We start from the raw sequence: 26,864 nt of genomic DNA on the forward strand, positions 1-26,864 counted from the left end.
CGCTCACCCCAGGGTCTCTCATTTCCAGACAGATACTCACCCCGCCGCCACCCGGGGCACTACGCTGTATGGAGACAGGGGCTGCGGGCTCCTTGTAGCCACCATAGGACTGAGTCAGCTGCTGCTGTTGAGACTGCTGGTAGACTAGAAGATGGAAGAGGCAAGACTCAGAAAGCGTCAGGCCAAGCCCACTCCCCCATGCCCTGTGATCTTGCCAAGCCCACTCCCCCATGTCCTATAAAACCAAAGGCATGAACTTTCAAGCCCACCCCAGCCTTGCTCAGCAACCCCCCCCCCCACAAAGGCTTATGGCTAGGTGCACACTTAGTGTCTTGGACCTTCACGGGGGCCGTATGCTCCTCATACTGGGATCGACTCTTCCAGATCTCCTGCACTCACACCCTTAGCAGGGACGGGAATGCGATTCTAGGGAACAGTCCCACATGCATGGATGCCTCTGTGTGTGTGTGTGCGGCCACTTCCTCACTGCCCACTCTCCTGACCTCAGGGCCCCCTCCTGCCTCCCCAGCGCCCAGGCTAGCACTCACCTGGGGCACTGGTCGGGATGTGGTGAGGCTGTGGTTGTTGCTGCTCTGGCGGCCTCCGGTAGCTGCTGCTGTCCTGGGGTTCTCGGCGCTCTGGCTCCACACCTTCACCTCCACTGGGCCCCATGCGGCTCTTCTCAAACTCCTCATGGTATTTGATCTGCAGTGCAGAAGGAGTGGGTGAAGCGCTCCGTGGCAAGCCAAGCAGTCCGCTCCCATTGCCACTCAAGCCGGGTCCGGTGCCTATCATCCTAGCCATTGAGGCAGGAGGGAGGAGCTGCGAACTCAAGGCCAGCCTGAGCAACACAGTGAGACAGACAGACAGACAGACAGACACACACACACACACACACACACACACACACACACACACACACACACGAGAGTCTCCTGGAGAGCTACAGAAAGAGTACCAGCTGTCTTAGTAACTTAACCACGACAAGCCTCAGCTAAACCTTTCTTTTTCTTTTTTTGAAATAAAGTCTCACCACATAGACCAGGCTGCCCTGGAACTTAGCAGACGTTCACCTGCTTCCTGGCTTAGTTAAACCTCTTCAAAAGGATCACCAGATGTGTATGTTATGAGTTACTGCAGGGTGCAGTACAGGCTGTACATGAGAGAACAGCCATGAAAAGTCCATGCAAGCACTGGCTCTGTATCCTGAGTCTGGTTCTATGGCTCAGTTGATGGAGTGCTTGGTCTAGTACAGTGTGCACAAAACCAGGCATGATACACCTTTAATAGCAGCACTTGGGAGGCAGGGACAGGTGGCTCTTAGTTTGATGCCGGCCTGGTTTACATAACCAGTTCCAGGCTAACCACGACTGTATAGTGAGACTGTCTCAAAACAAGCAGACACAAAGTTCAAGATCATCCTTGGCTACACAGACTAGAAGGAGACGGAGGAGGGAGCGCTCCCCCTTGTATGAACATGTGGTAGGGGCTGGACCTTTCTAGCTCCCACTCTGGTCAATCCTAACCACCACAGCCGCTCCTATTAACAGGTCCTTGCTGTGGCCAGGCCCTGTGCCCAGGCTCAGTTACTATCACAGGCTGCTCATTTTATAGGACCAACATGTGACACAGTGACTGTGCCAGCCGCTGGGCTTGACAAAAGGCCAACGAATACTCCCTTGAGTGACTTTAGCACAACATTGGCAAAGCGCACACTACCTTAATGACGACACAGAAACGTCACTATACAATTACAGAATGTATATTGTAAAATGCGCAAAAAAAAAAAGTGATCCACAAAATATGAGACAGAAGCAGCAGGCCAGAGGTTCTCAGTGTCCTTCCTGCTCCCTCGTGGGACACATCCTCTCCTCCCACCTTGAAGAGCCGCAGTGAGGTCTCCTCCCTGCTCTCCCACAGAGGTAACTGGTGGGGAGGTCGAGAAGGGAAAGGCGAAGGCCCGGGTTTGGGCAGAAGGAAGGAGGCAGACATATGCTGAACAGCTGTTCCCAGCCCTGAGAGAACAGCGTGGTGACCGTCCCATCCTAGGGAGGCTTCAGCCCCTGCCTGGAAGGCTGTTTCTCGCTTGTTTACCAGGACCCCGCCCTGCCCTCTCCTAACCCTGGAGGATGGCAGTGGAAGGGATGGGCAAAGCCTGCTCATTTTCGTAGAACAGAAAAGAAAGAAGCTGAGCCGGGGCTCCCTCCGGAAGTCGCAGTGAGGGCTTTGGCCATCCACGCCCCCCGCGCTGTCTCTGCTGCCCCCTCCACCCCACCCCCGAGCATTCTCTGTGCACAGTCAGTAAGAAGCACAGAGCCGTGGCCAACTGGGGACACCTGGGTCACCACAGGGTAAATAATGGTTATACTGCAGCGTGGGCTGACAGGCCAGCAGGACAGCAGCCGGCAGGACACGGAGTGTGGGAGCAGTGTCCACTAGATGCCGCAGAGTGCTGCTGACTCTCAGAGTTTGGGTAGAGACCAAGACCTCTCCCTTCCTCCGTCATGACCAAGCAGGGACACACATTCAAATGGTGAAACAGTCTGAGATAAGGCTGGACTAAAAACTCCCCGGGGTACCCCCGTACCACCTGGAAGGGTACCCAAGCGTGAGGCATGCCCAGACACAGGGTAAAGGGGGACCTCTCCAGCTCCAGTTCCTTAAGGACCCTGCTCCATGGTCAATAACCAAGAAAGGAAGTGAGGAAGAGGAGGGAACAGGTCTGCATCTAGCCCTGGGTGTCCAGCTGCAGAGCCAGGTGACCCTGAATGCGAGTCCTTCCCTGCGTGGGGCTCTACATTAAAGATGGGGTGAAAGGAAGCTTTAAAAAGTGCATGTGGGGCCCACACTCCTCCTCCACAACAAGGGTTCTTGGGGGACAAAGGGCCCCATCACTGTCCTATAGGCTCCGGGGCTACTAGGCCCCGCCCATAACTCATTCTTGAAAGACAGGCCACCTGCATTGTTTACTAATGCCTCATTTCCTCATCTATAAGCGAGGCCACAGTGACACCTACTCCCATCAGTTCCCAAGGCAGGCATGTGGACATGCGTATTTCCACATTAGCTCCACCCGCCATACTTCTTAGAAGTCATTTCGTGTAGCCAGGCATGGTGATATATGTTTACAAACCCAGCCACTCAGGAGGCAGAAGCAGGAGGATGCCACAAACTTTGAAGGCCAGTCTGGTCTAGATAGTGAGCTCTGAACCCGATAGGGCTACATAGCAAGACCCTGCCGATAGATAGATAGATAGATAGATAGATAGATAGATAGATAGATAGATAGATAGATAGATAGATAGATAGATAGATAGACAGACAGATAGATAGATAGATAGATAGATATTCAAAGTTACTACCCAAGGGAAGATGTGCATAAAATTAGACCCCAAAGACTCAGGCATCTTGAATAGTGATAGCCTGAACACAAGACATCCTCATCCTCCCTTGACCCACAGACGCCACTTGCCACCGTCAATGAATTATCGACAAGCCAGGCAGTGGTGACACATGCCTTTAATCCCAGCAGAGGCAGAGGGATCTCTGAGTTTGAGGCCAGCCTGGCCTACAGAGCAAGTTCTAGGACAGCGGGGGCTACACCGAGAAATTCTGTCTTGAAAAAACAAAAAACCAACCAAAAAAAAAAAAAAAAAAAAAAAAAACCAACAAAAATATATTGACAACCTTAACATCTGCACAGCTCTTCACACCAATGTCCCAAAAGTGTCCCACACATTATCTCCCTGACCCTGACAACAGTCACCCTAAACTCTAAGCAGGGGGCTGGCTTTCAAGTTGTCCTCTGGCCGGGCGTGGTGGCGCACGCCTTTAATCCCAGCACTCGGGAGGCAGAGCCAGGCGGATCTCTGTGAGTTCGAGGCCAGCCTGGTCTACAGAGTGAGTTCCAGGACAGGCGCAAAGCTACACAGAGAAACCCTGTCTCGAAAAACCAAAAAATCAAGTTGTCCTCTGACCTCCACAGCTCACACACTAAGGAAGTGATAGTTCAAGATGGATACACCCTTTCATTCCCATTTCAGAGAGGAGGAGATGGAAGAAAGGCTTGGAGACCTCTATGATGGAACTTTCACTGGGACCGTGGACAGACAGGCAGGCAGGCCTTTTCTTGAGAGCAAGCCCGGGCAGAGTGACTACACGCCTCGCCGCCATTCTCTCTTCTGTCCAAACACTGCGCGTACCTCTATCCCCCTCAGAATGGGGGATAATCATAGGACCACCCTCCTCGGGGAGGGCCTGGATACACAAACAAGGAGAGGAAGCATGGGGCACCGTGGCTGAAAAGCGAGGCCCTGTTCAGGCTCGCCACTGCCCTCCACTTCCTCCCCAGCAAAATAGGGAAGCTGCGTGATTACTCCTGGTCCACCTAGTAGTTTCTTAAGCAAACAGGCAAAGCGACATCCTCCAGAGGATCCTGCCAATCATGGGACTCAGAACTTTTGTTTTGTTTTGTTTTTCAAGACAGGGTTTTGGTGCCTGTCCTGGAACTCACTCTGTAGACCAGGCTGGCTTCGAACTCACAGAGATTCGCCTGGCTCTGCTTCCCAAGTGCTGAGATTAATGACATGCGCCACCACCGCGCGGCTGTGACTCAGATCTTCTTTTCCCCCCTAACTTTTATTATTTTGTGTGTGTGTGTGTGTGTTACCTGCACGTAAGTCTGTGCACCACATACTCGGTGCCTTCAGAGGTCAGAAGAGGGCACTGGATCCCCTGGAACAGGAGTTATAGGTGATTGTAAGCCAGCATGTGGGTGCTAGGAACCAAATTAGGTTCTCTGCAAGAGCAGTAAGCACTCCCCAAAGTTCTGGGTTTTTTTTTTGTTGTTGTTGTTATTGTTTGTTTTTAACCCTGGCTGTCCTGGAGCTCACTTTGTAGACGAGGCTGGCCTCAAACTCAGAGAAAGAGACCAAACGAGAATAGGCAGGGTCCAGGGCCTCCATGGAAGGAAGCCAGGCCTCTACTGTACCACGAGGTCCCTGTGCATGTGGGTCCGGTGACCGGGGCCTAAAGACTCTTTCTTATTGGGCAGGCCTTCGGTGTGACTCGGTAAGGTCCCTCCAAGGCTGGGGGTTCATGTTCTGCTTTCTGAAGCACCTGCTTCCTGGCTGCAGTGGAACAAAGTCTGACTGGCCATCCGTCTGCCCCCACATGACGCTGTGTCACGGCTTAGCCAGTAACATCAAGCTTTAAATGGAATAACCAGCTTGCTCTCATAAACCTGCCCCTTTGGGGGGAGGGGGTGAAGTTCTACTTGGTGCCTAATATATTACTCCTTTCCTTTTCTCACCCAGCCCAAGAATAACATTTTGTTATTGTCCCCATTACACAGATGGGGAAACCAAGGCTGAAGAGTAAGGTTAAATAGGCTACAACAGAATCTACTACTAACATAAGAGCCTTAGTTCTCAACCACCATATAATATGGCTTCCTATCAGAGACTCATGTCCCACCCCACCTGAGACGGTTTCCCTGTGTAGCCCTGGCTGCCCTGGAACTTGCTCTGTAGACAAGGCTGGCCTCGAACTCAGAGACTCACCCACCTCTGCCTCCTGAGAGCTGGGATTAAAGGTGTGAGCCACCACTGCCTGGCTTTTTTCTTTCTTTTTCTTTAAGTGAAACTGAAGACCTCATGAATGTAAGGCACAGCTTGTCACCCCTAGGCTTGATTTGCACAGTGAGAGAAGAGCTGTCTGTTCACTGTACCTGTTACAGTGTGGTTCGGTTCTCAAGGGGGGGAAAAAGGGAAAATTGGGGCTGGAGGTATAGACATGTGAACAAGAAAAAGAAGGCTCCCACCAAAGGCTTCAGGAAAGCCATTTCTCATTCATTAAAGTCCTCAGCCATCTGGAACAAACACGTATGTAAACTTGAAGTCTTTGCCTCACAGCACAGCACCAGGACACGCCTCCAGTGAAGACAGGATTGTGAGATATGCAATTCCCTCCCTCCCTTCTTCCTCCCTCTGCCAGAGATGGACCTCATAGCCTCGCACACGCTAAATCCACATTCTGCCACTAAGCTGCACCCGCAGGCCCTTCACGTCCCTTCTTTCCTCACAATGTAGAGAAGCTTCTCTGCCTCTGAACACCACTGACAATGCTCATCACTGAGGCACGCTCACCTTGCAGTCACATGACTACTAGTACTTTTACAGAGGAGAAAATCAAAGCTCAGAGCGGCCCAGCAGATGTGGAATGGAAAGACAGGAACTCTCATTCCAGCCGGAATGCCTGTGTCTCTCTCACCCCCTTGCCTTACACAAGGCTCAGGACAGACCGCACGTCACCAAGCAGACATCACCATCCCAGGAGAATAGGCACTTGGTTTTCAAGTGCTCTGGCTGGTGAAGGCAGGCTCCATCTCTACAGGCAGTCTGACCTTCAGAAAAGACCACCTGTCATTAGGTGCTAATCTGGGAAGCCAAGCCACACACAGGGATGCTATTTTGGAGCCAAAATACAGTGTGGCTCTGAACAGCAGCCTTCTCAGAGTTCTGCTGGAGGCTGGCACAACTTAGCCACAGTTCTGCCTGTGGTTAAAAAGTTCCCTCAGTTCTGGGACACAGCCAGGTCTGGCGTCCTCTGACTGAGAGGCTGGTGAAACCTTCTGAGTTTAAGTGATAACTTTTTCTCAGTGAGGACCACAGTACACCAGGGGATGTGTTTACAATGCTGAATCTCGGGCTCCAGTCCAGGGGTGACAAACTGGAATGCTGGGGGTACAGAGGGGCTGCATTTTCACTTAGTGCCCTATGATGGCAGGGGACCCTTTGTGTATAAATGGGGAAACTGAACCCACGGGTCCTTGTGCACGCTAAGGTATTGCCCAGCTGACTGCGAGGGGCTCTGACAGAGACCCCGACTTTAATCACATTCATTAGGACCAAGAGAAAGACTTCCAGCATTCAGTCACACCTCCCAGCTCCAGCTCAGGCTGTCTGGTCGCTCTGGAAGCCCAAGCCAGGTTCAAGGCACCTCCCCCAGCTCAGAACCAGGGCAATCAGCTAATTGCAGCCCTGAGGTGGCTGATAAGATGCTATCTCTAGTGTGGATATCTTGGCCACAGCCAGTTTTTGTTACCAGAAACCTCCTCAGGCACTAATGCATCCAATGTTCAATAACAGGGTGCAGGAAGGCAGGGGAAACAGACTGGGTGTCAGAACATTCTGGAAATCTTCCAGAAAGTGACACAGAGATGACTAGGGCTTGCTTCCCTCCTACGAGTCTCCAAACTCACAGGGTAAATCAATGAGTGAACGCCCCAGAGGTTGGCAGCATTGACTGGAGGTGTCTCAGGACACAAAGCCACATGACTCCAGCTCTTTGAGCCATTCCACGGTTTCCCAATCACCCAAGGCCACACCACTTCCCTTCTTTCCAAATAGGGAGTTCCCTGACACACCCTTTTACCCTTTGGGTGGTCTGAGCCAGAAAGGAAACTCCAGGGTGTATGTCAGGCCCAGGCTGGAAGAGGACAATGTAAGAGGGTTTCCTGGGGGCCAAACAAGGTTTGAAGCTTTCTGAGAATCATCCTCCAGCCCAGGAGAAGCAGTCCATTCCCTCAGGCCATTCATTTTAAACTTCAGCTCAACAACTGGGTTGCAAAACCCACTGGGTTAGACGGTCCCTGGCGTTTACGAAACGAGAACAGAAAATGTCTGAATGAGCTCCCCAAGTCCACAGCACTTACTCACGACAGCCCTTTCCTTTTTTTCCTCTTTTTGATGCTGAGGAGGGCACTCTGGGCCTGGTGCATGCTGGGTAAACGCTCTGCCGCGAATCTACATCCTCAGCTCTCTTTCAAGAAGTTTTCTTTGTTTCCCACAGGGTCTCCTTAGAGAGCCCAGCCTCTTGATCTGTGCCTCAACCTCCAAGTGGCTTGGAATCCATGACTCTCCTGCCTCAGCCTCCCAAGAGCAGGGATTACAGGCATGGATCATTAAATAAAGGGAATGCTTCTTCTAGACAGAGGGCAGGATTTGAAAGCTATTACCCTGGGGCAGGGGTGGTTCCCTCTCGGCCCTGTGTTTATGGAATCTACCTGACCCTCCTCCACTATGGCTCACCAGCACAGCCCAGCTAGCTAATGAGGGCGGCAGGATAGAGAGCAATGTGGAGCCTAGGGGGTGGAGACTTAGGTGGGCCATCTGAATCTGGGTCCTATCCATTCCACTCCCAGTCCCTCAGCCCAGGGTGACACTGGTGGACCCTTTCCTGTGACAGACATGAGGACAATGGCCTGCCTCATCCTTCATTGACAGGGGTCTTGTTGCAGCTGACTGGACATGTTCTAGAGCTCTGTGCTCAGGCATGTGCCCATGTCCTGGGACGTCACTCACAGCAGCACCCTACTCCCACATACTCCAAATCAGGCCCCTGGAAGTCAGAGCCACACAAGCTGCTAGTCTACGGCTAGGCACAGAAGGCACAGAAGGAAACTGAGGCCTGTTCTCTAGCTCCCGGCTGTCACTTTACCACCCTCTGAAGGGGCTGGAGAGGGTGTAGGGCCAGCGGGCAACGCCAGCTGGGTTTTCACACAGGAAGGAAGAGCAAGCTGAGGTGGGAGGCTGGCGAGGGAGGGCGGAAATGACTGCAGTGTTAGCACCCAGACGCAGACAGGAGGCTTGTCAACCCCCCCAACCCCAGCTTTGACCCTGACGCTAAACCACGCATCTAATCTGCACGCTGACCCCCACCACCCCGAAGGGGTGAATGGAGGTCCCCACTCTAGAGAGTGGGAGGTAACTTAATATCCCCATACACACACACACACACACACACACACACACGCACACACACACAGGGCAGTCTCTTTAAGGAGGAAATGCCACTTGGGCAGATGCCTTGCAAAGAGGGGGAGCAAAGACAAGGCACTTGGGAACCCCAAATTCTCCCTTCCCTCTATTCAAGACACCGCCACACAGGCTCCCTTGAGGAGCCAAGACCGGGGTGGCTAGGGAGAGGGTGAGACAGGAGGGCAGAGGGTAGCCTGGGTAACAGGGAGCGGGGGCTCACGTTGCTGATCTGGTCCTGGGTCTTCTTGATTCTCTGCAGCTCAGGTGTGTCCGCCACCACGCTGAAGCCTTTCCCCTTGTTCTTCTCAAACTCCTCCTTGTAGCGCACCTGGAGGCCAAGAAGGAAGAGGAAAGCCTGGGGTGAGGTGAAATGTGAGCACAGGCATGCCTAGCCTGAGGCCCCTGGCCAGAAACCCCCAACACAAAGCTGAAGCCTGAGCCAGAAAGTGTCAGAGCAATAATAACCCCACTAATAACCACATATCTAGAAGGTTCTGTGGGAGGCCACACACTGAATGCCCATAAAGAGGCAACATCTTGCCGGGCGGTGGTGGCGCACGCCTTTAATCCCAGCACTCGGGAGGCAGAGCCAGGCGGATCTCTGTGAGTTCGAGGCCAGCCTGGGCTACCAAGTGAGTTCCAGGAAAGGCGCAAAGCTACACAGAGACACCCTGTCTCGAAAAACCAAAAAAAAAAAAAAAAAGAAAAGAAAAGAAAAGAAAAAAAAAAAGGCAACATCTTGAGGTAGAGAGATAGCTCAGTAGTTATGAGTACTAGCTGCTCCTCCAGAGGAACTCAGTGAGCACTTAAAACACAGAATAAAAGAAAATAAAGATGGAGGCACTTTTGCTCAAAGTCCTGACATCAGAAAGTGCTGACACCAGAGGACAGCATCAGCTAGGCGTAGTGGTCCATGCCTTTAATCCCAGCACTTGGGAATCAGAGGCAGGCAAATCTCTGTGAGTTCAAGGCCAGTCTAGTCAACATAGTGAGCTCCAGGACATCTAGGGCTACATAAGAGAGACCCTATTTCAAAATTTATTGAAATTATTATTATTCAAAAATAAAATTAAAAAGCCCCAGAAGTTAGCACCTGGGTGTAACCAATAAAGCTGTGGGAGCCACAGGCTGGCAGCAACCTGAAGCAGTGACCACAAGTCTACAAAGATGATCTCCAGGCAGCTCAGCAGACACTGGTCTCCAGTGTTCCTCAATGCACATGAGCCACAAACTCTAGTGACAAGGGACCCTTTCTTTTTCTCTTTCTCTCTCTCTCTCTCTCTTTTTTTTTTTTTAGACTTTTTTCTTGCAAGGGACACTTTCTAATGAACGGATTTCCCACCAGGATCCTGTGCCTTTGCCCAGCTATGACCTTGGTGACCGGTGAGTGTCAGGCATCCTGGTTAACCTGACTAAGCATAACTGAGGCCATGAGCACCTAGCCTCCACCCACTGTCCTTCCCCTAGTAGTGGACGCCGTGGCCTGCTGTGTAGTGGGCTTGCACAGGACTTGCAACCTGCTTATACCAACTCTACCCACTGTCTGGGAGTGGACATCCAGATATCCATGGATCAAGTGAGCTGTTGATTCATTTGCTGTGAGTTACTCACTTGCCCGTCAAGTGTGACATGTGAACAATAAACCATACATTCAAAAAAGACATCAGACTGCCTCTCTGTGACATATAACCCAGGTCCAATTCCTAGCACCCACATGCCGACTCACAACAATCTGTAACTCCAGTTCAAGTGAGTCCAAGGCCCTCTCCTACTCTCTGAGGGTACAGGGCACACACATGCTACACAGCATACAGGCAAAACACCCATATACATAATACTTTTTTGTTTGTTTGTTTTTTCGAGACAAGGTTTCTCTGTGTACCCCTGGCTGTCCTGCAACTCACTCTATAGACCAGGCTGGCTTCGAACTCATAAAGAGCCGCCTGCCTCTACCTCCTGAGTGCTGGAATTAAAGGCATGCCCCACCACTGCCCAGCAATACTTTCTTTTTTTTTTTTTTTTTTTTTTTTTTTTTTTTTTTTTTTTTTTTTGGTTTTTCGAGACAGGGTTTCTCTGTGTAGCTTTGCGCCTTTCCTGGAACTCACTTGGTAGCCCAGGCTGGCCTCGAACTCACAGAGATCCTCCTGGCTCTGCCTCCCGAGTGCTGGGATTAAAGGCGTGCGCCACCACTTTTTTTAAATAAAAAAAATCACTTCTCCTGCCTGAGGTCACATGACTTAGCAGCAAATATCCTGAGGTGCCAGGATGCCTGACTCCTAACACTACACTTCTCCTGCCTACAGCTATAAGAAACTCCTTGCCAAATCTGAAGATTCAGCATCCCAGCCAGAACATGGCAGGACCCACCTAGAGCATGGGGGAGTTTTTAAGCAACCAACTGAGCAAGGGCTATGCCAAAGGACAAAGGCGCTGCCTGGAGAGCGGTGACTGTCACTGAGCCTTTGACAAGGCAGAACAGCTTCCTGCAGCCTGCCAAGCTGGACAAAGAAACTACCGGGAAGGGAGGCGGCTGAGCAGGCAGAACCCAGAACAGGGTCCGAGCTCTGGGGAAAGCCACACCACACCACTGCTGCCCCCTCTCTTAAGAACTCTATGGAAAACTAGAGGCACTCAGGATATACTACAGAAAGGACTTCCCCGGCACTAAAGGAACTACAATCTGAAGAACGAACAGCTTGTGCTTCCCTGGGAATTTTAGAAAACAGAACAGACGCTGGAAATACTTCCAGGGTAGAGAACTGTTTCTTGGCTTCGGATGTCCACTGTCCACCTCAGTATCTGTTCCAGGCCTCACCAGCTGCCTGCGTTTCCTCTACAGCGGCTGCACTATCCTGAAACAGGTCAGCCCAGGACATAGGGGCCAGGATGTTGGGAGTTTCCAGGAAGCCCGGGCAGCTCCCAGGCCTGAAGTCTTCGGTCACACGGAAGCTACCGCACTGAGGACTCACAGCTTGTGAGCACTGTCAGATCCTCCATGGTCGGGATCACAACTTAGGTGGGTCCTTCCTCCTTCGATGCAGATAAAAAGGCAGGCCTGAACCAGCTTGGTAGCTCAGGCCTGTAATCCAGCATTCAAGCGGCTAGATTAGGATACATCTATGTAGCGAGACCAAAAAGATCTGGCAGATTTAATGTAGGTTCACATGAGACAAGGATATGGACCTGGCCTGACACAGGCTTGTGAAAAACGCCTGAAGTTATAAGAGAAAGGTTCAGGCCCAGGCCACCCAGAGGGATGTCAGGTGAGTGCCTAACATCCACCCTCCTAGGGAGGCCTGAAACAGCACATGACTACTTCAGAAAGGAGACATCTGTAAAGAGAAGAAAAATGGAGAATGCAGAAACCCCGAAGGGTCCTACGTAGCCTTAGCTTCCTGCAAAAAGAGCCACCACAGATATTAGTTAAAACATGAGAAAATAAGCCGGGCGGTGGTGGCGCACGCCTTTAATCCCAGCACTCGGGAGGCAGAGCCAGGCGGATCTCTGTGAGTTCGAGGCCAGCCTGGGCTACCAAGTGAGTCCCAGGAAAGGCGCAAAGCTACACAGAGAAACCCTGTCTCGAAAAACCAAAAAAAAAAAAAAAAGCCAGGGATGGTCACACATACCTATAATCACTACGCTCGAAAGGTAGAGAAAGGTAAGAGTTCAAGGACAAGGGGCTGGAGAGATGGCTCAGTGGGTAAGAGCACTGGCTGCTCTTCCAGAGGACCTGAGTTCAATTCCCAACAACCACATAGTGGCTCACAACCATCTATCATGAGATCTGATAGATGCACACACACACACACACTCATATACATAAAATAAATAATAAATAAATGTTTAAACAAAAAAGAGTTCAAGGACAATCTGGTGTGTGTGTGTGTGTGTGTGTGTGTGTGTGTGTGTGTGTGTGTGTGTGTGCATGTACAGATATATCAAAGTGAGTTTGAAGCCAGTTTGGGCTATATGAGACCCTGTTTCAAAATATGCATATGCAAGCAAGTGCGCGCACACACACACACACACACACACAGCTGGGCATAGTGATGCATGCCTGTTATATTATGACTAGAGGCAGAGGCAGGAAGATCATGCATTTGAGGCCAGCCCAGTTTACACAATGAGATCAAATTCTCTCTCCTTCATGTCAAAAGATGGGAGACTTTCAGGTCACTAAATATGGGCCCAGAACCAGGAGCTTGGGCTGATAAATTCGATCTCCAAGCTGCTTCGTAATCTTAACCTCTGAAGCCTCGGGTTCCACATCTGTAAAATGGGAAATCAATGGTGGCACCAGTGCTGAAGCGGAAGTGCTGTGCTGCACAGCACACGAGGGCAACTGTGCCAGCGCTTTGCCAAGGCTAATGTGCTGAGCCCATGCCAAGCCCCACTCCCTCCTGTTTCCTGGCTCTGCAAGGGTCAGGCCCCTAATCCAGGGAACAGTTACCATGGCAACACCGCAATGACATCAACTAGTTCCCAGGCTTAGGAATGGCCTTTCCTCCTCACTGAAAGGATCATCCATTTCACCCTAGCGTGGGAGGCAGAGAAGGTAGAGTGGGTGGAGGCAGGGTGGGTGGAGGCAGGGAAGCCTGGGTGCCACAGTGCGGCTACAGGTCCCCTCTTGAGGTTGGGGTATAGGGAAGGAGAGCTGGCTAGCCAATCTCTCAAAGTCCACTCATTCTGGAGTCTAGGGCCCTGTCTAAGCAGCTTTTGGCCGTAACAGGAGAACAGAGCTGAGGAAAGTTCTGAGAGCTTTTTTCGCTAAAAGGGGTAGCTGGGAAGCCCTCACTGAGACCTTCCCCTCACCCATGCCAGAGTGCCTGCATTTGTCTGGATGACTCACCAGCTATGACAGGGTAGTCGTGGGGACACAGCCTGCCAGGTCACTCAACCCAGTTGTCAGTTTGGCTACAATAGAGCCTGAACTTTGGCCAGATGACTCCATCCCTGCTTGGTGCTGCCAAGGCCTCCCTCTCTGGAAATTCCCACAACATCACAGGGCATGACGCCCAAAGAGGCGCTATCCATGAAGATCTACCTTTCTTAGGTAGGTTTCATTACCCTCTCATTCATCCCAGCTGAGAGCTGGTACATACCAGTGTTTACCGGATAAAGAAGAAATGAATTGAATACAGACACATCATCCGTCATGATCCAGCATAAGAAGTCCGGCCTTTGCTACACACAGTAATCCTAGTGAGGCTTGGGCAGGTTGAAAGTTCTAGGCCAGCCTGTGCTACATAGCAAGCCTCTCTCTCTCTCTCAAAAAAAAAAAAGAAAGAGGGGTGTGGGGATGGGGGGGCATGTGTACACCTCTAATCCCAGGTAGAGGCAAGTAGTTCTCTCTGAGCTCGAGGGACTCCTGGGCAAGTCCTAGGCCAGCCAGGGGTATGCAATAAGACTGTCTCAAAAAAAAAAACAGAAACAAACATTCTACCAACCATTCCCACTTCCTGTAATACCATGACCTCATTTTTGCGTTAGACCCACACTATGGAACCCATTCCCGTGGAAGAAAAAAGCAGCTGGACTTTACGTCAGACCCACAGATGTGAGGAACTAATGAGAGAGCAGAGCTGGGAATGGAGGGGTCACAGTCACTGCATCCATTTCCTCTCCCTTCCTAGAGAACAGTAGAAGGAAACAGTTACCAAGCTCTGGCACCATGCCAAGAAGGGCAGACACCTCACACATACTAACATCCCCATAGCCAACCCTGGGGGAGACGATCCCCACTTTACACATGGAGGCCCCTTGGCAGGGCGGTTAAATAACTAGTCCCAAGTCACAGCTAGTGGTGGTAATCTAAGACTCAACCTCAGGCCGCGGGCTCTGATAAGAATGAGACAATGTCTCAGTGCACAGTCTGGCCTTGTCCATCCTCCTGAGGGTGCGCGCCAGCACGCCTGGCTCAAATTATTAATAGAGCATTTTCAAGTTTCCTGTACATGCATGCACATTTGTGTGTGTGCGTGCGTGTGTGTGTGTGTGTGTGTGTGTGTGTGTGTATCTGTGTCTAGCACAGCCTCAGGGACACCACCCTCCTCCTTTGAGGCAGGGCTTCCTATAGGCCTGGAGCTCACCAATCAGGACAGAGCCCCCAGGAATGCCCTGGTCTTTGCCTCCCACTGAGGGATTACAAGCAGGAACTCCTCGGGCATTTTTTACCTGGGTGCCAAGAACCCGAGGGGGCAAGGACTTTACCACTGGAGCTATCGCCCTAGTCCTCTTTGTTCCAGATTAGTGAGAGGGGCACTCTTCAGGGAGTGCCACTGTCCCACTGGTCACAGGATCCAAGACAGGCATGAGAACCCTGCCCCGAGATGATGGCAGAGAGGCACAGCACACTTCCCTCCCCTCAAGGGCATTTCCTGAAACACTCTAAGAAGGTGTCAGGGAAGAAAACGCAGAGACACTCCCCGCACTTCTGCCTGGGAGGGGGCTTGGACTCCAGTCACACACACACACACACACACACACACACACAGCCTCTCCTCAGCCCCACCCCAAAGCTGCCGCCTCCACGTGCTGGGCTGCAAGTGAGAAGGGGGAGCTGGGGGCAATGCCAGCTTAGACAGCAGCACTCAGAGTGTCATTTCTGGGCAGTTCTGTGGTTGGGGAGGTTGCAGATATCCCAGACACCCCAAGTGCCACTTTGGGAGCCAACACAGCGGTGGGACAAAAACAAAGCTGGAATGGCCTGGGCAGCTCCCCAAAGAGAACCCACACATGAAGCCAGGCCAGTGAGGAGCCAGCCCTGGAAGAAGCCCAGGACACCCTGCCGGGGTAGGGCAGGGAAGGGGGAGAAGGCTCCCACTCTCCTTCCAGCCTGTCACACAAAGCTCTAACTAGTGATGCCCCCAGAGCAGCCACAGAACTATCACCAAGTCAGCCAAGCAGGCCTGTCCTTCCAAGCCTCACATCGGGCCCAGCCCCCAGCTTCCAGGCAAACGGGTCTCTGTCCCCATTCCATTACTCAGAGAGGGAGAAAAAACTATGAGGGGAAAGGAAAAAAAAGTCTCAGACTGCACAGATGGTAGGAGGTGGGAGAGACACATGCCGCGAAGAGGACCGGGCTCTCTCCTTTCCACATCCTCCTCCAGGTCCCCAGGTCCAGGAATAGAGCTGTGCCCTCAGTGAAGAAGGTCAATTCCCTCGCCTCCCATCCTGTTGACTGACACAGATCCCCAGTGTGGCACCACCCCAAAGCTCCACCTGGCAGCCCAGCAGAGCAAGCCTCCAGAACGCCCTGGTTGGGCATGGAGGCATATAACCAGTAATCCCAACCCTCGGGAGACGGAGTCTGAAGGATTAACGGGGTTTGAGGCCAGCCTGGGTTAACCTCCGGTAAGCTGGTGTGATGGGCAATCAGCCCTATAGAAGAGTTCCAGCTGTACACGCTCTGAGGCCCGACCAGCTAAATTCAAAACCTACCTGCCTCGAGCCCTGGGCAAGTGGTGTTGAGAGACTGAGAGACGAGGAGTTAGATACCCCAGTAGGCAGACAGAGAGGGAGAAGGGGCCGTGGCTAGAGAACGATATATCAGCATGGCCTCCCCAAACCTCACTGACCCCTCCTACATAATAGAAACAACCCCTTCTTAGGCTAGGGGTGGCGGCTCACACCTAAAATCTCAGCATCCAAGAGGCTGAGGCAGGAGACTCCCAGCCTGGACTACATAGAGAATTCCAGATCCCAGACCAGCCAAGGATAGAGTGAGACCTTGGCGCAATCAATCAATCAATCAATCAATCAAAATAAAAAAAGAAAAAAGAAAGAAAAAGAAAAGAAAAAAACCCAACCAAACAACAACCAAAGAGGGAGCACCCCCCCCCCAAAAAGGGGCTCTTTCCGTTTTGACAATATGGTTGTGAAGACTGATACACACAGATATATATGTGCAGGGCCTGTCCCTTAGTAAGAACCTCAGAGAAAGACATTGTTCCTACTTACCCTGCCTACTGGAGCCCACATCAGGCCCCCGATAGTCTAGGAACCTTCAAATCTGTGTGTGGGGAGCAGAACAGCCCTCCCAACAACAACCCCAGCCCAAGTGCTCATATACAGAGGCAGGGGTAGGTAAAAGGCAGGGCTGACTGGTTCCTGATATCGGGCCCTACCCCATAGGAGTCAGATTCCAGAAGCAAAAAGAACTGAGGGTGAGCTCTAGCAGGGCTCACAAGGCAAGGGTGTGGAATTTCTCCTTAGAGTGGGACAGAGAAAGAAAGAAAAACACACAAAAAGTTATCTTGCTTGACCCAGGCACCTGCCCCCCTCACCCCTCCCTCTCCTTGCCTGCTGGAGGCAGCTGGAGTCTGTGGCTTCCCCTGGAACTGCTAGGGGACAAGCCTGTGCGGTGGAACACTGGAGGGTTACCCACACCCAAGGCTCCGCACTTGTGTGTGTGAGCGACAGGACCAGAGCCCAGATCCCACAGCCTCGCTCAGTGTGGCCTGGAACTCGAGACTCACTTCCCAGCAGGGACAGGAAGGGAGCTATCTTCCCACCCACCCCTGGAGTTGTATCAAGGACAAGAAAGGGAAGTACTACATCACTTGTTAGGTTTCACAAGTTCTCAGCAGCGTCAGGGACCATTTTGCATTTTTTTAAGAGCGGGGAGACTGTTCTCTGCAGGCAGTGGATAGAAAACCATAAAGCCACCAGGTGTGGTACAACCTCAACCCAGAACTTGGGAGATGGGAGACAGGAGGATGAGGAGTTCAATGTCATTCTTTTTTTTCCTCCTGAGATTTTTTTAAATTTATTCATTTTTACCTATGTGCATTGGTGTTTTGCTATGGGTGTCAGATCCCCTGGAACTGGAGTTACAGACAGTTATGAGCTGCCGTATGGGTGCTGGGAATTGAATCCAGGTCCTTTGGAAGAGCAATCAGTGTTTTTAACCACTAAGCCATATCTCCAGCCCCCCTCCTAAGATTTTTTTGTGTTTGGTTTTGCTTTTGATTTTTTCAAAGCAGGGTTTCTCTGTGTAGCTCTGGTTGTCCCGGAACTCATAGAAATTCCCCTGCCTCTGCCTCCCAAGTATGCCAACATTGGCCAGCTAAGAACTTTTTTTAAACATTCAATTATATGTAGGTTTATGTGTCTCCACGTGGCTATACACATGTGAATGCAGATGCCTGCAGAGGCCAGAGGCTTTGGGTCCCCGAAATGTAATGACGGGGGCTCTGAGCAATCTTTCTAGCCCCCAAGGCAATTTTTTAGAAGGGCTACGTGACATTATCATCTCAAAACAACAACAACCAGAACAAAAAAAAAAAAAAAAAAACCCACCCAAAACAGTCCTACAAGGGACGGCCCACTTCTCATGGATGAGGATTGAGTCCTGTGGCCCAGCTGGCATTACCCTGGGCACTTTGCCAACCCAGTAAATTCCCCTACTTGTATTTTCTCATTTAATCTTTTAATCCTTGCTGAGGCAGGCCAGGCTGGTTCCAGGCAGGGTTCAGTTAATAAGGTCTCAGGGCTCCAGACCACCTAGCTCAATGTAGCTCATATCCCCAAAGGGCAGAGACTTCTCCAAGCCAGGGCAGACAATGTCTTCTTCTCTACTGTCAGGAGGACCGCCCCCTTACGCTGTCCTCTCTCCAAGGAACGGGAAAGGTTTTGGGACATGGCTGCAGAGGACAGGCTGTGTAACCCACACTGGCAAGTTTCTGGTTGGTTCCAAGCACAGTTCCAAACTGTGCCGGGTGTGAATGAAGTGGCAGACAGGGGGCAGCTTCCTGGAAAAGGCAAGCTTTAGGAGCCGTAGCAGAGTCAAACAGACGCCCACACCTCTCCAACCAACTTCAGGTAGGAAGGCAGCATCCCCACCCCCCGGAGTCAGGAAGTGTGAAGTAACTGAGGGAAGGTGGGGGTGGGGAGACAGACAGGCCTGGGATTTCAGCGTCTCACAGAGACCACAGGTGCCCTTGCCCAATCCGGTTACACAGGCGCTCCCCTTCCACCAGCCATAGAGTGCCCGCCCCTCACCTGACTCTGCAGCTCGCTCTGCTGCTTGAGGCGGAGGTTTTCCGGAGTGTCAGCCACCATGGTGAAGGACTGCTTGGGGTAGTGTCTGCCGGACAGAAAGAAAATCAGGCATCACGCTGGGGAAGGACAGGGAACTCCAGGCTTCTCTATTGTTGGATGGCCCCTGCCCACCGTCAGTGCTGCCTTAGGGAGTCAGGAACTTCTCAGGCACAGCCCAGGCTAGCTGAGAGGGCACAACACAGGAGGCCTGAGTGGCTGCCTGCAGACAGAACTGTCCAGGGCCACAGGGAGGCTTCTGAGGGTGTCCGATTACCCTTGTTTCAGATAATCCATGCCTTGGAGTCTCCCACAGAGGATCCAAGGGACAGGCCACCCAGGAGGGCCTAGTCAGCTGTGCAGATGGGCACAGGATCAGAACTCAGACTAGCAATGGAGACCAATTTAGACACAGAAGAGCATGAGAGACCAAGACTGAAGGAAAAATGAATACCGAATACCCAGAAGGTTCCCTGTCAGAAGTTGTAAATTGGTGTGCTAAGAGAATACACGTGCTAGGAGGTGGTGGCGCACGCCTTTAATCCCAGCACCTGGGAGGCAGAGGCAGGTGGATCTGAGTTCAAGGCCAGCCTGGTCTACAGAGCGAGTTCCGGGACAGCCATGGCTAGACAGAGAAACCTTGTCTCAAAAACCAAAGAGAGAGAGAGAGAGAAAGAGAGAGAGAGAGAGAGAGAGAGAGAGAGAGAGAGAGAGAGAGAGAGAGAGAGAGAGAACAGGTGTCCGACATGGTGTTATAAGGGCTAACAATGTCCAAGTCACAGGGTAGGTGGGAAGGTCTGCTTGTGTCTAGTCACTTTCCAGTGACAGGTGACAGCAGTTAGTGTTGCCCTGTGCTAAGGGCTTATGGGACTTAGTCTATCAAACTTGCTGTCACTGTCCTCCTTTACAGACAGAGCCGAGGCTAGAGAGGTTGAACAGTATGGTCTAAACACACAGAAACAGGTCAGTATTCTGCCCCCAGAAAACATTTAGAGGTAGCCCAGAATCCAGTCTGCAAGGACCTGAAGGATAATGTCCTTACTGACGGAGAGGTGACCAGTGTGTGGGGACTAGCCCTTGTCACTCAGCAGTCTCTGAGTTCACACATTCATCACATCGCCACTCTCTTCTCCGGTTCTCCAGGAGGGGAGAAAATTGCTTTTGGTCACTTGTCTATTGCTTTATCCAAGCTTCCAGAACAGCGGTTGAGGCTCAAAGAGACCCGAAGAAACAAATGTCACACGAGGTGCTGAAGTTGGGCTAGGACCGGAGAACTCCGGACAACCCCCGTGTGTCACCGTGAGGCCCTCAGGTAAACCAGCCATGGTCTGTGTCTGGTGCTGGAATGTGAAATAGGCAGGGTCCACATGGACCTCACCCATCTCAGGGATCGGTGGGTGGCTTCTCCACGCAAACATCGTATTGAGAAGTCTGACTTGACTGTGTTTAGCTCTGGGTGACTGTGCCCATCACAGGGCAGACCCCCTGACTCACACACAGGCAGCCCAGCACCAGGTAAGAGACAGACGGCCCACGGGGGCCTTTCTCTAGGTACGACCCACCCAGGCCGGCCGACATACCCACAGCAGCTCATGAGCTGCCACACGCTTGTATGCTTTAGCCAACCTGGCATGTTCCCCAGCCACCTGTACCAACATACGATGTCCCTCTGGGCTACCCTGGGTAGAGAGGACGACCAAAGAGGGTGTGACTCCAAGGGACACAGTGATAGGCTCTGTTTCTAGGTGACCATCTTCACCCCCTTGCAATGTCACTGTCCTAGGCCTAGGCGATGCCGATGTGGGTCCGAGCCATCCCAGTGAGCCAGATAAAGAGCTCCCCAGCCAAAGGAGGGAGCTAGACAGGGGGGAAAAACAAACACAGGTGCCTGCAGCTGGCAGCAGGACCGGCTATGAATGAAGGCAGGCAAAGGCAAGGTCCCACCCCCAGGTCTGGCCCAGTGCCCTGCCGCCAGGCCACCCACAGCTCAGGAGCCCATCCAAAAATTCCTGCTCCTGCTCAGGGCCAGGGAGGATCAAGCAGGACTCTGTTCCTAGAGACAAGAAATGAACAGAAGGAATAGAAGTGAGATCTCTAGGGGAACAGGCTGGCCCTGAGACCCTAGGAGATAAGGCTTCAGAAAGGACCCTCCACACAAACTGGACCCACTATGAAGGGAAGTGGGACACTCACCAGGGTGAGCCGGGCATCTGTCAGTAGAGATGCACACAGCAGAAGTGAGGGATCCGGGATCCGGGATCCGGGCAGCTCTGGCCAGGTGTAGAGGGTCAGGTCTGACAACCAGCTAGCATTATGTTGGACAGAGTGGAAGCAGCCTGGAGAGCTGAAGGCAGGGACTCCGCAAGCACACATCCGTAGAAGCCCGTCCACAAACCCTGGGGATTGCTCTCATTTGGCCCTATGTGCAGACTCAAGGCAGAAAGCCATCTCCATTGGCCCAGGGATAACCAGCCACGTGCAGACAGCCACACCCTCTCCCTAGTTCTGAGGCTCCGGTACACACAGCATCTGCCTCGGGAGTGATTAACACATAGGTGTGTCCTCCGAATTGGACATGGAGCTGGCAGCCATGGACCCCCACATTCACATACCTCCTCCACTCACCCTGTTCTTCTGCTACACCCTAACCCCATCAGAAGATCCCAGGCATCACCTCTTTGTAGCCACCATGATCTTCTCCACCCTCTAGAGCAGGAATATTAATGGGGGAGGGGGAGCAGTCTAGATGTGGACTCCAGAGTGCTAGGGATGGGGAAGGAATTTAATCCTGTATCAGTTCTCGTAGATTAAAGGGCTCCAGACACTCCGGCGGGTTGCTACACCCAACCCAGGCAGAGGAAGGGTTCCACAGGGACTGCATTCCTCCTGATGGGTCAGCCCAGTCCCCTCCCCACAGCCCCCAACCCTGGCTGAGACAACCCTGCCTTTCCCTTCTCCTGCTAGCTGCTGTGCTTCAGGTTCCCATGGCAACCTCATCCTCAGCTCCAGGCAGGAGAGCAGAGAAAGGAGGGAGAGAGAGGTCTATGGGGTATGGGGGCAGGGGAAGACAGAATGCAAGAGTATCCTCAACCAAGAAGATGCCCTAGGGGCCTGGGCTGGTTTCTTACAGACAGCTATGCTCAGGTTTGTTTCTAGAAGACAGACACCAGGGGCCCGGGCTTGCACCCCTCCCCAACATGGTGGTCTTTGAAGAGGACTCCAAGTGATCTTCCAGAAACCATTGCTGGGAATTCTACTCCCCCCCCCCCCCCCCCCCCCCGCCCCCTTAGACCCCAGGTTGAAGCCACCTTTCACCTTCAGATTCAGGGGGCGGGGGTGGGGGTGGGACAGGAACACACCAGTTAACAGCTAAGACCACCCACCCCAGCCAGATCTTCAGGCTACAACGGAGACAAAATGAGAGACAGTATAAAGGTGCAGCCCTGAGTCCACAGAGCACAGCTGCTCTTTGTCCCTTCCTGGGCTAGCCCCTTATTAATCATTCCCAGAGTGTGGTGCCTTCACCAGAGGCCTCTCCACAGACCTGTCTTTGCCTATGATAGCTGAGCGGGGAGGGACACGACGGACGGACACACAAGGACACATAGATAGTCCAATAGGACAGGTAGCTGGGTGGGGAGGGACAAGGAAGCTACCTGGCAGCCAGGAAGGTGAAAGCAGGAAAAGCCTGTGGTAGCCAGAAGGTAGGTGAGGAGCTGGGCAGCTGTTGGGGGGGAGGGGGGAGACACGGACATCACAGGCTCACAGCTCAGTTCCTCCACAGGCTGCACAGAATCACAGGCTGTCAAGATGCACAACCTCTCCCCAAATGCCCCACAGGGCTGGAAAAGGCAGGTACCACCTGGATACCGATTTCGCATACAGAGTAACTGAGGCTTGGAGTTAAGGATAGAGACTTTATTTGGCATCCTTTCCTCTGCCCCACAGCTGCCTGGCCAGCTGAGGGCATGCAGACCTGTTAGGGCAGATGGCCCTGGTCCAGCTCCAGCTCCCAGAACTCTGTGAAAGGTGTAATTGGCAGGGTGATTGCCAAACAACGTGCTTCATCCTTCAAGCCCAGCCCACTTCCCAGCCTGACCTTTGAACCCTTGAGGACAGTGACCTAAGGGTGGCCTCCATCTCAGGCGATGAGCTACACACCTGAGGACCTAAGCGCACTGTTCCATGGCCTTGTGAAGTCGCTCCTAGATGACAGAGAGCGAGTGGGATGACAGTGTGAGCAGAAGTTGTATCCCCAGGGCTGACCTAGGACAGGCCACAGATTCTGAATGCCCAGCTCTCCATTTTTGCAGGGAACATCATCCCTTCCAGTCTGGGACCTTTTTAAAAAAAAACCCACAGCTTTGTGTTCAAAGAGGAGTAAAAATACATCAACAAAAAACAAGGAACTTTTGGTTTTTACCAAAAGGAAAGGGAGAAGAAAAAAAGCCCTAACATCCTGCCTCTGGTTAGAGCTGCAGATCTCCAAAGCCCCTGCTGGGAACACTGCCCACAGACAAGCAGAGAGGGCAGGCTCCATTAGCCCTGATTCTTACCAGTCCCCCTCCAGGCCTACAGGACTAAAGTGTTAGGGATAGGAAAAAAACAAGGAGGCATTGTTTGACAGAGGTCAAAAATGAGCAGTCCAAAAAGATTAAGGGTAGACTGGAGAAAGAACTTACCAGTTCTTAGACTTGGCAGACAAATGAAAAACCACATCCTTTTAATTCTTTTTTTTTTTTTTTTCATTCACTAACAACTTTAAACAATATCCACAATTTAAAGAGAAAAATATTGCCAAGCTAAGTAAGGCATGAAAATATTGGGCCTCAAATTCCTTATCAATAAAAATGGGGCATTGGGAGCAAAAGTGATCTCCAAGATGCCTTGAGGCCCTGACATGTCTACAAGCAGGGCTATGGGGGGCGGGGAGGGGTGAATGAGGCAGGTGAGGTGCTTGATGGCTGCATTTGACACTCTGGCTCCCTGTTTTTGCTGGCCTCCTTCACCCCAAATATACCACACACACCCCTTACACCTGCATTGCTCCTAGCTCCCTAACACGCTTGATTCAAGAAGCAGAGAATTGGGGGGAGGTAGGCAAGCCTGGGATGCCGCAAATGCCCCCCACCCCAGGACTGTAGCAAGGCCAACCAGATCTACTACATACATAGCAAGACCTAGCTCAAAACAAACCAACCTGTGGCTGGAGGTAGTTCAGTGCAGAATACCTGGCCGAGCTAGCAAGCCAAAGCCCTTGGTTCAAACTCCAGCCATGAATAAACCATATCAGCACTTGGAGGTGGAGGCAGGAGGATCAGAAGTTCAAGGTCAGACAAAGAAGCAAGACATCTCAGCTCTACAACATGAGTTCAAACTTTGGAACCCGCAGTGGAAAGAGAACCCAGTCCTGAAAGTCATCCATCCACCTCTACATGAACGCACTGGCATGTGATTGCCAGCACTCATACATACACGTACCTCTCTCCTTCTCTCCCCCTCCACACATACACAAACCTTTTAAAGTTCAAGGTCATCCTTGGTTACATACTGAGCTTATGGCCAGCCTGGGCTACCTGAGACTGTTTCACAAACACTGGGGGATCAGGATGCTAGAATACAATGACTGGGCCCTAGAAATGGAAAGATTCACAGTCCCCAGCAGGAAGGACATTTCCACTCTTCTCAGCTCAGCCCCTCACCCTACAGTTGTGGAAAACTGAATCAGGAACCCAGATATCTGCGGTCACTTTGAGGGAAAAGGTTCTACTGAGGTCTCTCTTTCTTCGCCACACGGTTCCTCTAGTCTACAGTGGGCATCCTGACTGCAGGTCCCCAAGGCAATTAGTCCCATTGCCACCCCAACCCCAGCTCTGACCTCCACACTCCAGTGACTGTTTGTGTGGACCCAGCGAAACAGGTTTGCATGAGCCAGGGTTCCGATGATCCAATTTACAAAACAAATACTCCAGGGCATAAATATTTCTCTAGCCAACAAAACAGGCCCACTCCACCCACCTGGAAGCTTCATGAAAGAAGAGGTGAGCAGGCATGCTTGGGCTGCCCTACAGGTAGGAGTGTGCCCGCTCCCTCACTGTGAAGAGTTCACCATAAGGAATCTGCAGGAATCTCAGTGGGAGCCAAGGGGAGCCCAGGGGATGGTACGAGGCCACTCCAGGACAGTGTCTAACTACATGCCTGTGGCTCACCACATCAGGCAAGCTGGCTGCGAGCACTAGCCTGTGTTCATGCCCCTGCCTCCTCAAACACGTCCTTGCAAGGAGAGAAACAGAAGCCCTTTTCACTGTTCAGTCACTTTCTAGAACTTTGGAAAGACAGAAGGGACACTCGGCTTTCTTCTCTCATTTCCTCTTCTTCCACAAGACCCTAAGATGCCCCCAGGCTCAGACACCAGCCAGGAACAGGCAGGCAGCACAGAGAAATTCCCTGCACACCAGACTCACCCTACACTCCCTGGGTGGCCTAGAGCCCTGGCAGATTGCCAGGAGATGTCACCTAGCCCTGTGTGTCCCATCCCAGTCAGGTTTAGTCCAGTGGAAGGGAGCGGCACCCTGCAGAAGGTCTAGCCTGTGGCCCACAAACACACCCAGGACTGGAAGGAGTCTGGAGTGTAGGAGGGAGAAGCCCTGAGATTCGGGAATCTGAAACGTCACTGAAAAATAGGCTCAGAGACAACTCGAAATGGGAGAGAATAAGTGACCATTTGACTCAGGGCCTAGCACACAGCAGGGATTCTGATCTCAGGCAGGGGGGGCCCAGTTCAGACAGGTGCAGAGGCCACCTATCTGCATTTGGCTGGGTACAAGGAGCTTAGCAGACAGCTCCACAGACACAAAGCCAGCACGGAGCAGCAGCCAAGAGGCTGATGCAGCTGGAATGAAATGAAGCACAGCTGAGACACACACATGCGGATGTGCACACACACACACACACACACACACACACACACACGCACACGCACACGCACACGCACACGCACACGCACACGCACACCAAGACACAACCCGATGCAGGTCCTTTCCAGCAAATACCCACTGGGCCAGAGGTTAAAGGTCACCTGTATAGCGCTGAAGTCAGGAGAGACACCCACCTGTTCTAACGGAATGTCAGGAGAGGAATATTACTGGTGACTCCCCAAGCAGGGAAGACTTATCTCCTACTTTCCCCAGGCCCCAAAGGCTGCAGGCTCTCTCCTCTCCCATTTGCTGCCTGTCTGTCTCAAGAAGACTAAGCTAGAACTCTGGCACCAGGGCTAAGGGCATTCTGATAGAAAACATTCTTGCTCCGAATTCCAGCGCTCGCTCGGTAGCAGGTAAGCTGGCTGGAGAAGAGAGTAAAAGGTTATCACCCTGAGCTCCCCATGCTCAGCTAGACTTCTGCCAGGAAGTGGAGGCCCACCCAGAAGATACCCCAGAGGAGGCTGGCAGACCAGCCTGAAGTAGTCCGGCACCCAAAAGGTTAAGTGCCCTGTTTTTTCTGAACCCCACCCCACTCCCCAAAGGAGGGAGGAAGTGGCAGAGAATCAGGGTTTGTGTGAGCCCTTAAGAATTCAAAGAATGTCCCATTTCCCTTGGGGCTTGGAGTGCTGGGGGGCTGGGTAGGCCAAGGAGCCATAGAAATCAGGAGAACTAAGGGACCAAAAAAGCTGTGGGCCTTCCTCTACTCAGAACCACCCTGTAAGACGGGAACAATGGCCATGCTGCCTCTTGGGCTTGAGACTGTATCAGAAATCAGGTTCCCAGCACCTGAGACAGGTTGGCATAGAGCAGAGGGCAGGCAACAAGTGTCTGGTGAATGCTCAAACCCCCAAGGTCCTTGGGCCAAGGAGGTGGGGGCATGATAGCCTGCCCTCAAAGAGACATGTCTCCAGTTTTCCTTCTGGTAAACTATGGCTAAGGAGAATTAAATTAGGAGACCATCCGGTCATGGTGAAACATGTTTATAAACCCACACATCTGGAGGCGAAGGCAAGAAGTTTTAGGTTAT

The 26,864-nt window shown here is 52.1% G+C and overlaps 1 protein-coding gene across 1 annotated transcript in view; it reads right to left on the reverse strand.

Annotated features, from left to right (window-relative positions):
* Lasp1 (LIM and SH3 protein 1) overlaps positions 1-26,864 on the reverse strand; it is a 40,719-nt gene that overhangs the window by 5,030 nt on the left and 8,825 nt on the right. Inside the window, exons 3-6 of the mRNA XM_052757053.1 lie at positions 18,822-18,906; positions 9,040-9,147; positions 549-705; positions 41-144 (exon numbers count right to left, since the gene is read on the reverse strand). Of these exons, the coding sequence (XP_052613013.1) occupies positions 41-144; positions 549-705; positions 9,040-9,147; positions 18,822-18,906 (454 nt within the window). The remainder of the gene's footprint in view (positions 1-40; positions 145-548; positions 706-9,039; positions 9,148-18,821; positions 18,907-26,864) is intronic.

Source organism: Peromyscus californicus, unplaced genomic scaffold (genome assembly GCF_007827085.1).
Source record: "Peromyscus californicus insignis strain IS unplaced genomic scaffold, ASM782708v3 Scaffold_3__1_contigs__length_106647218, whole genome shotgun sequence".
Classification (NCBI taxonomy): Eukaryota; Metazoa; Chordata; class Mammalia; order Rodentia; family Cricetidae; genus Peromyscus; species Peromyscus californicus.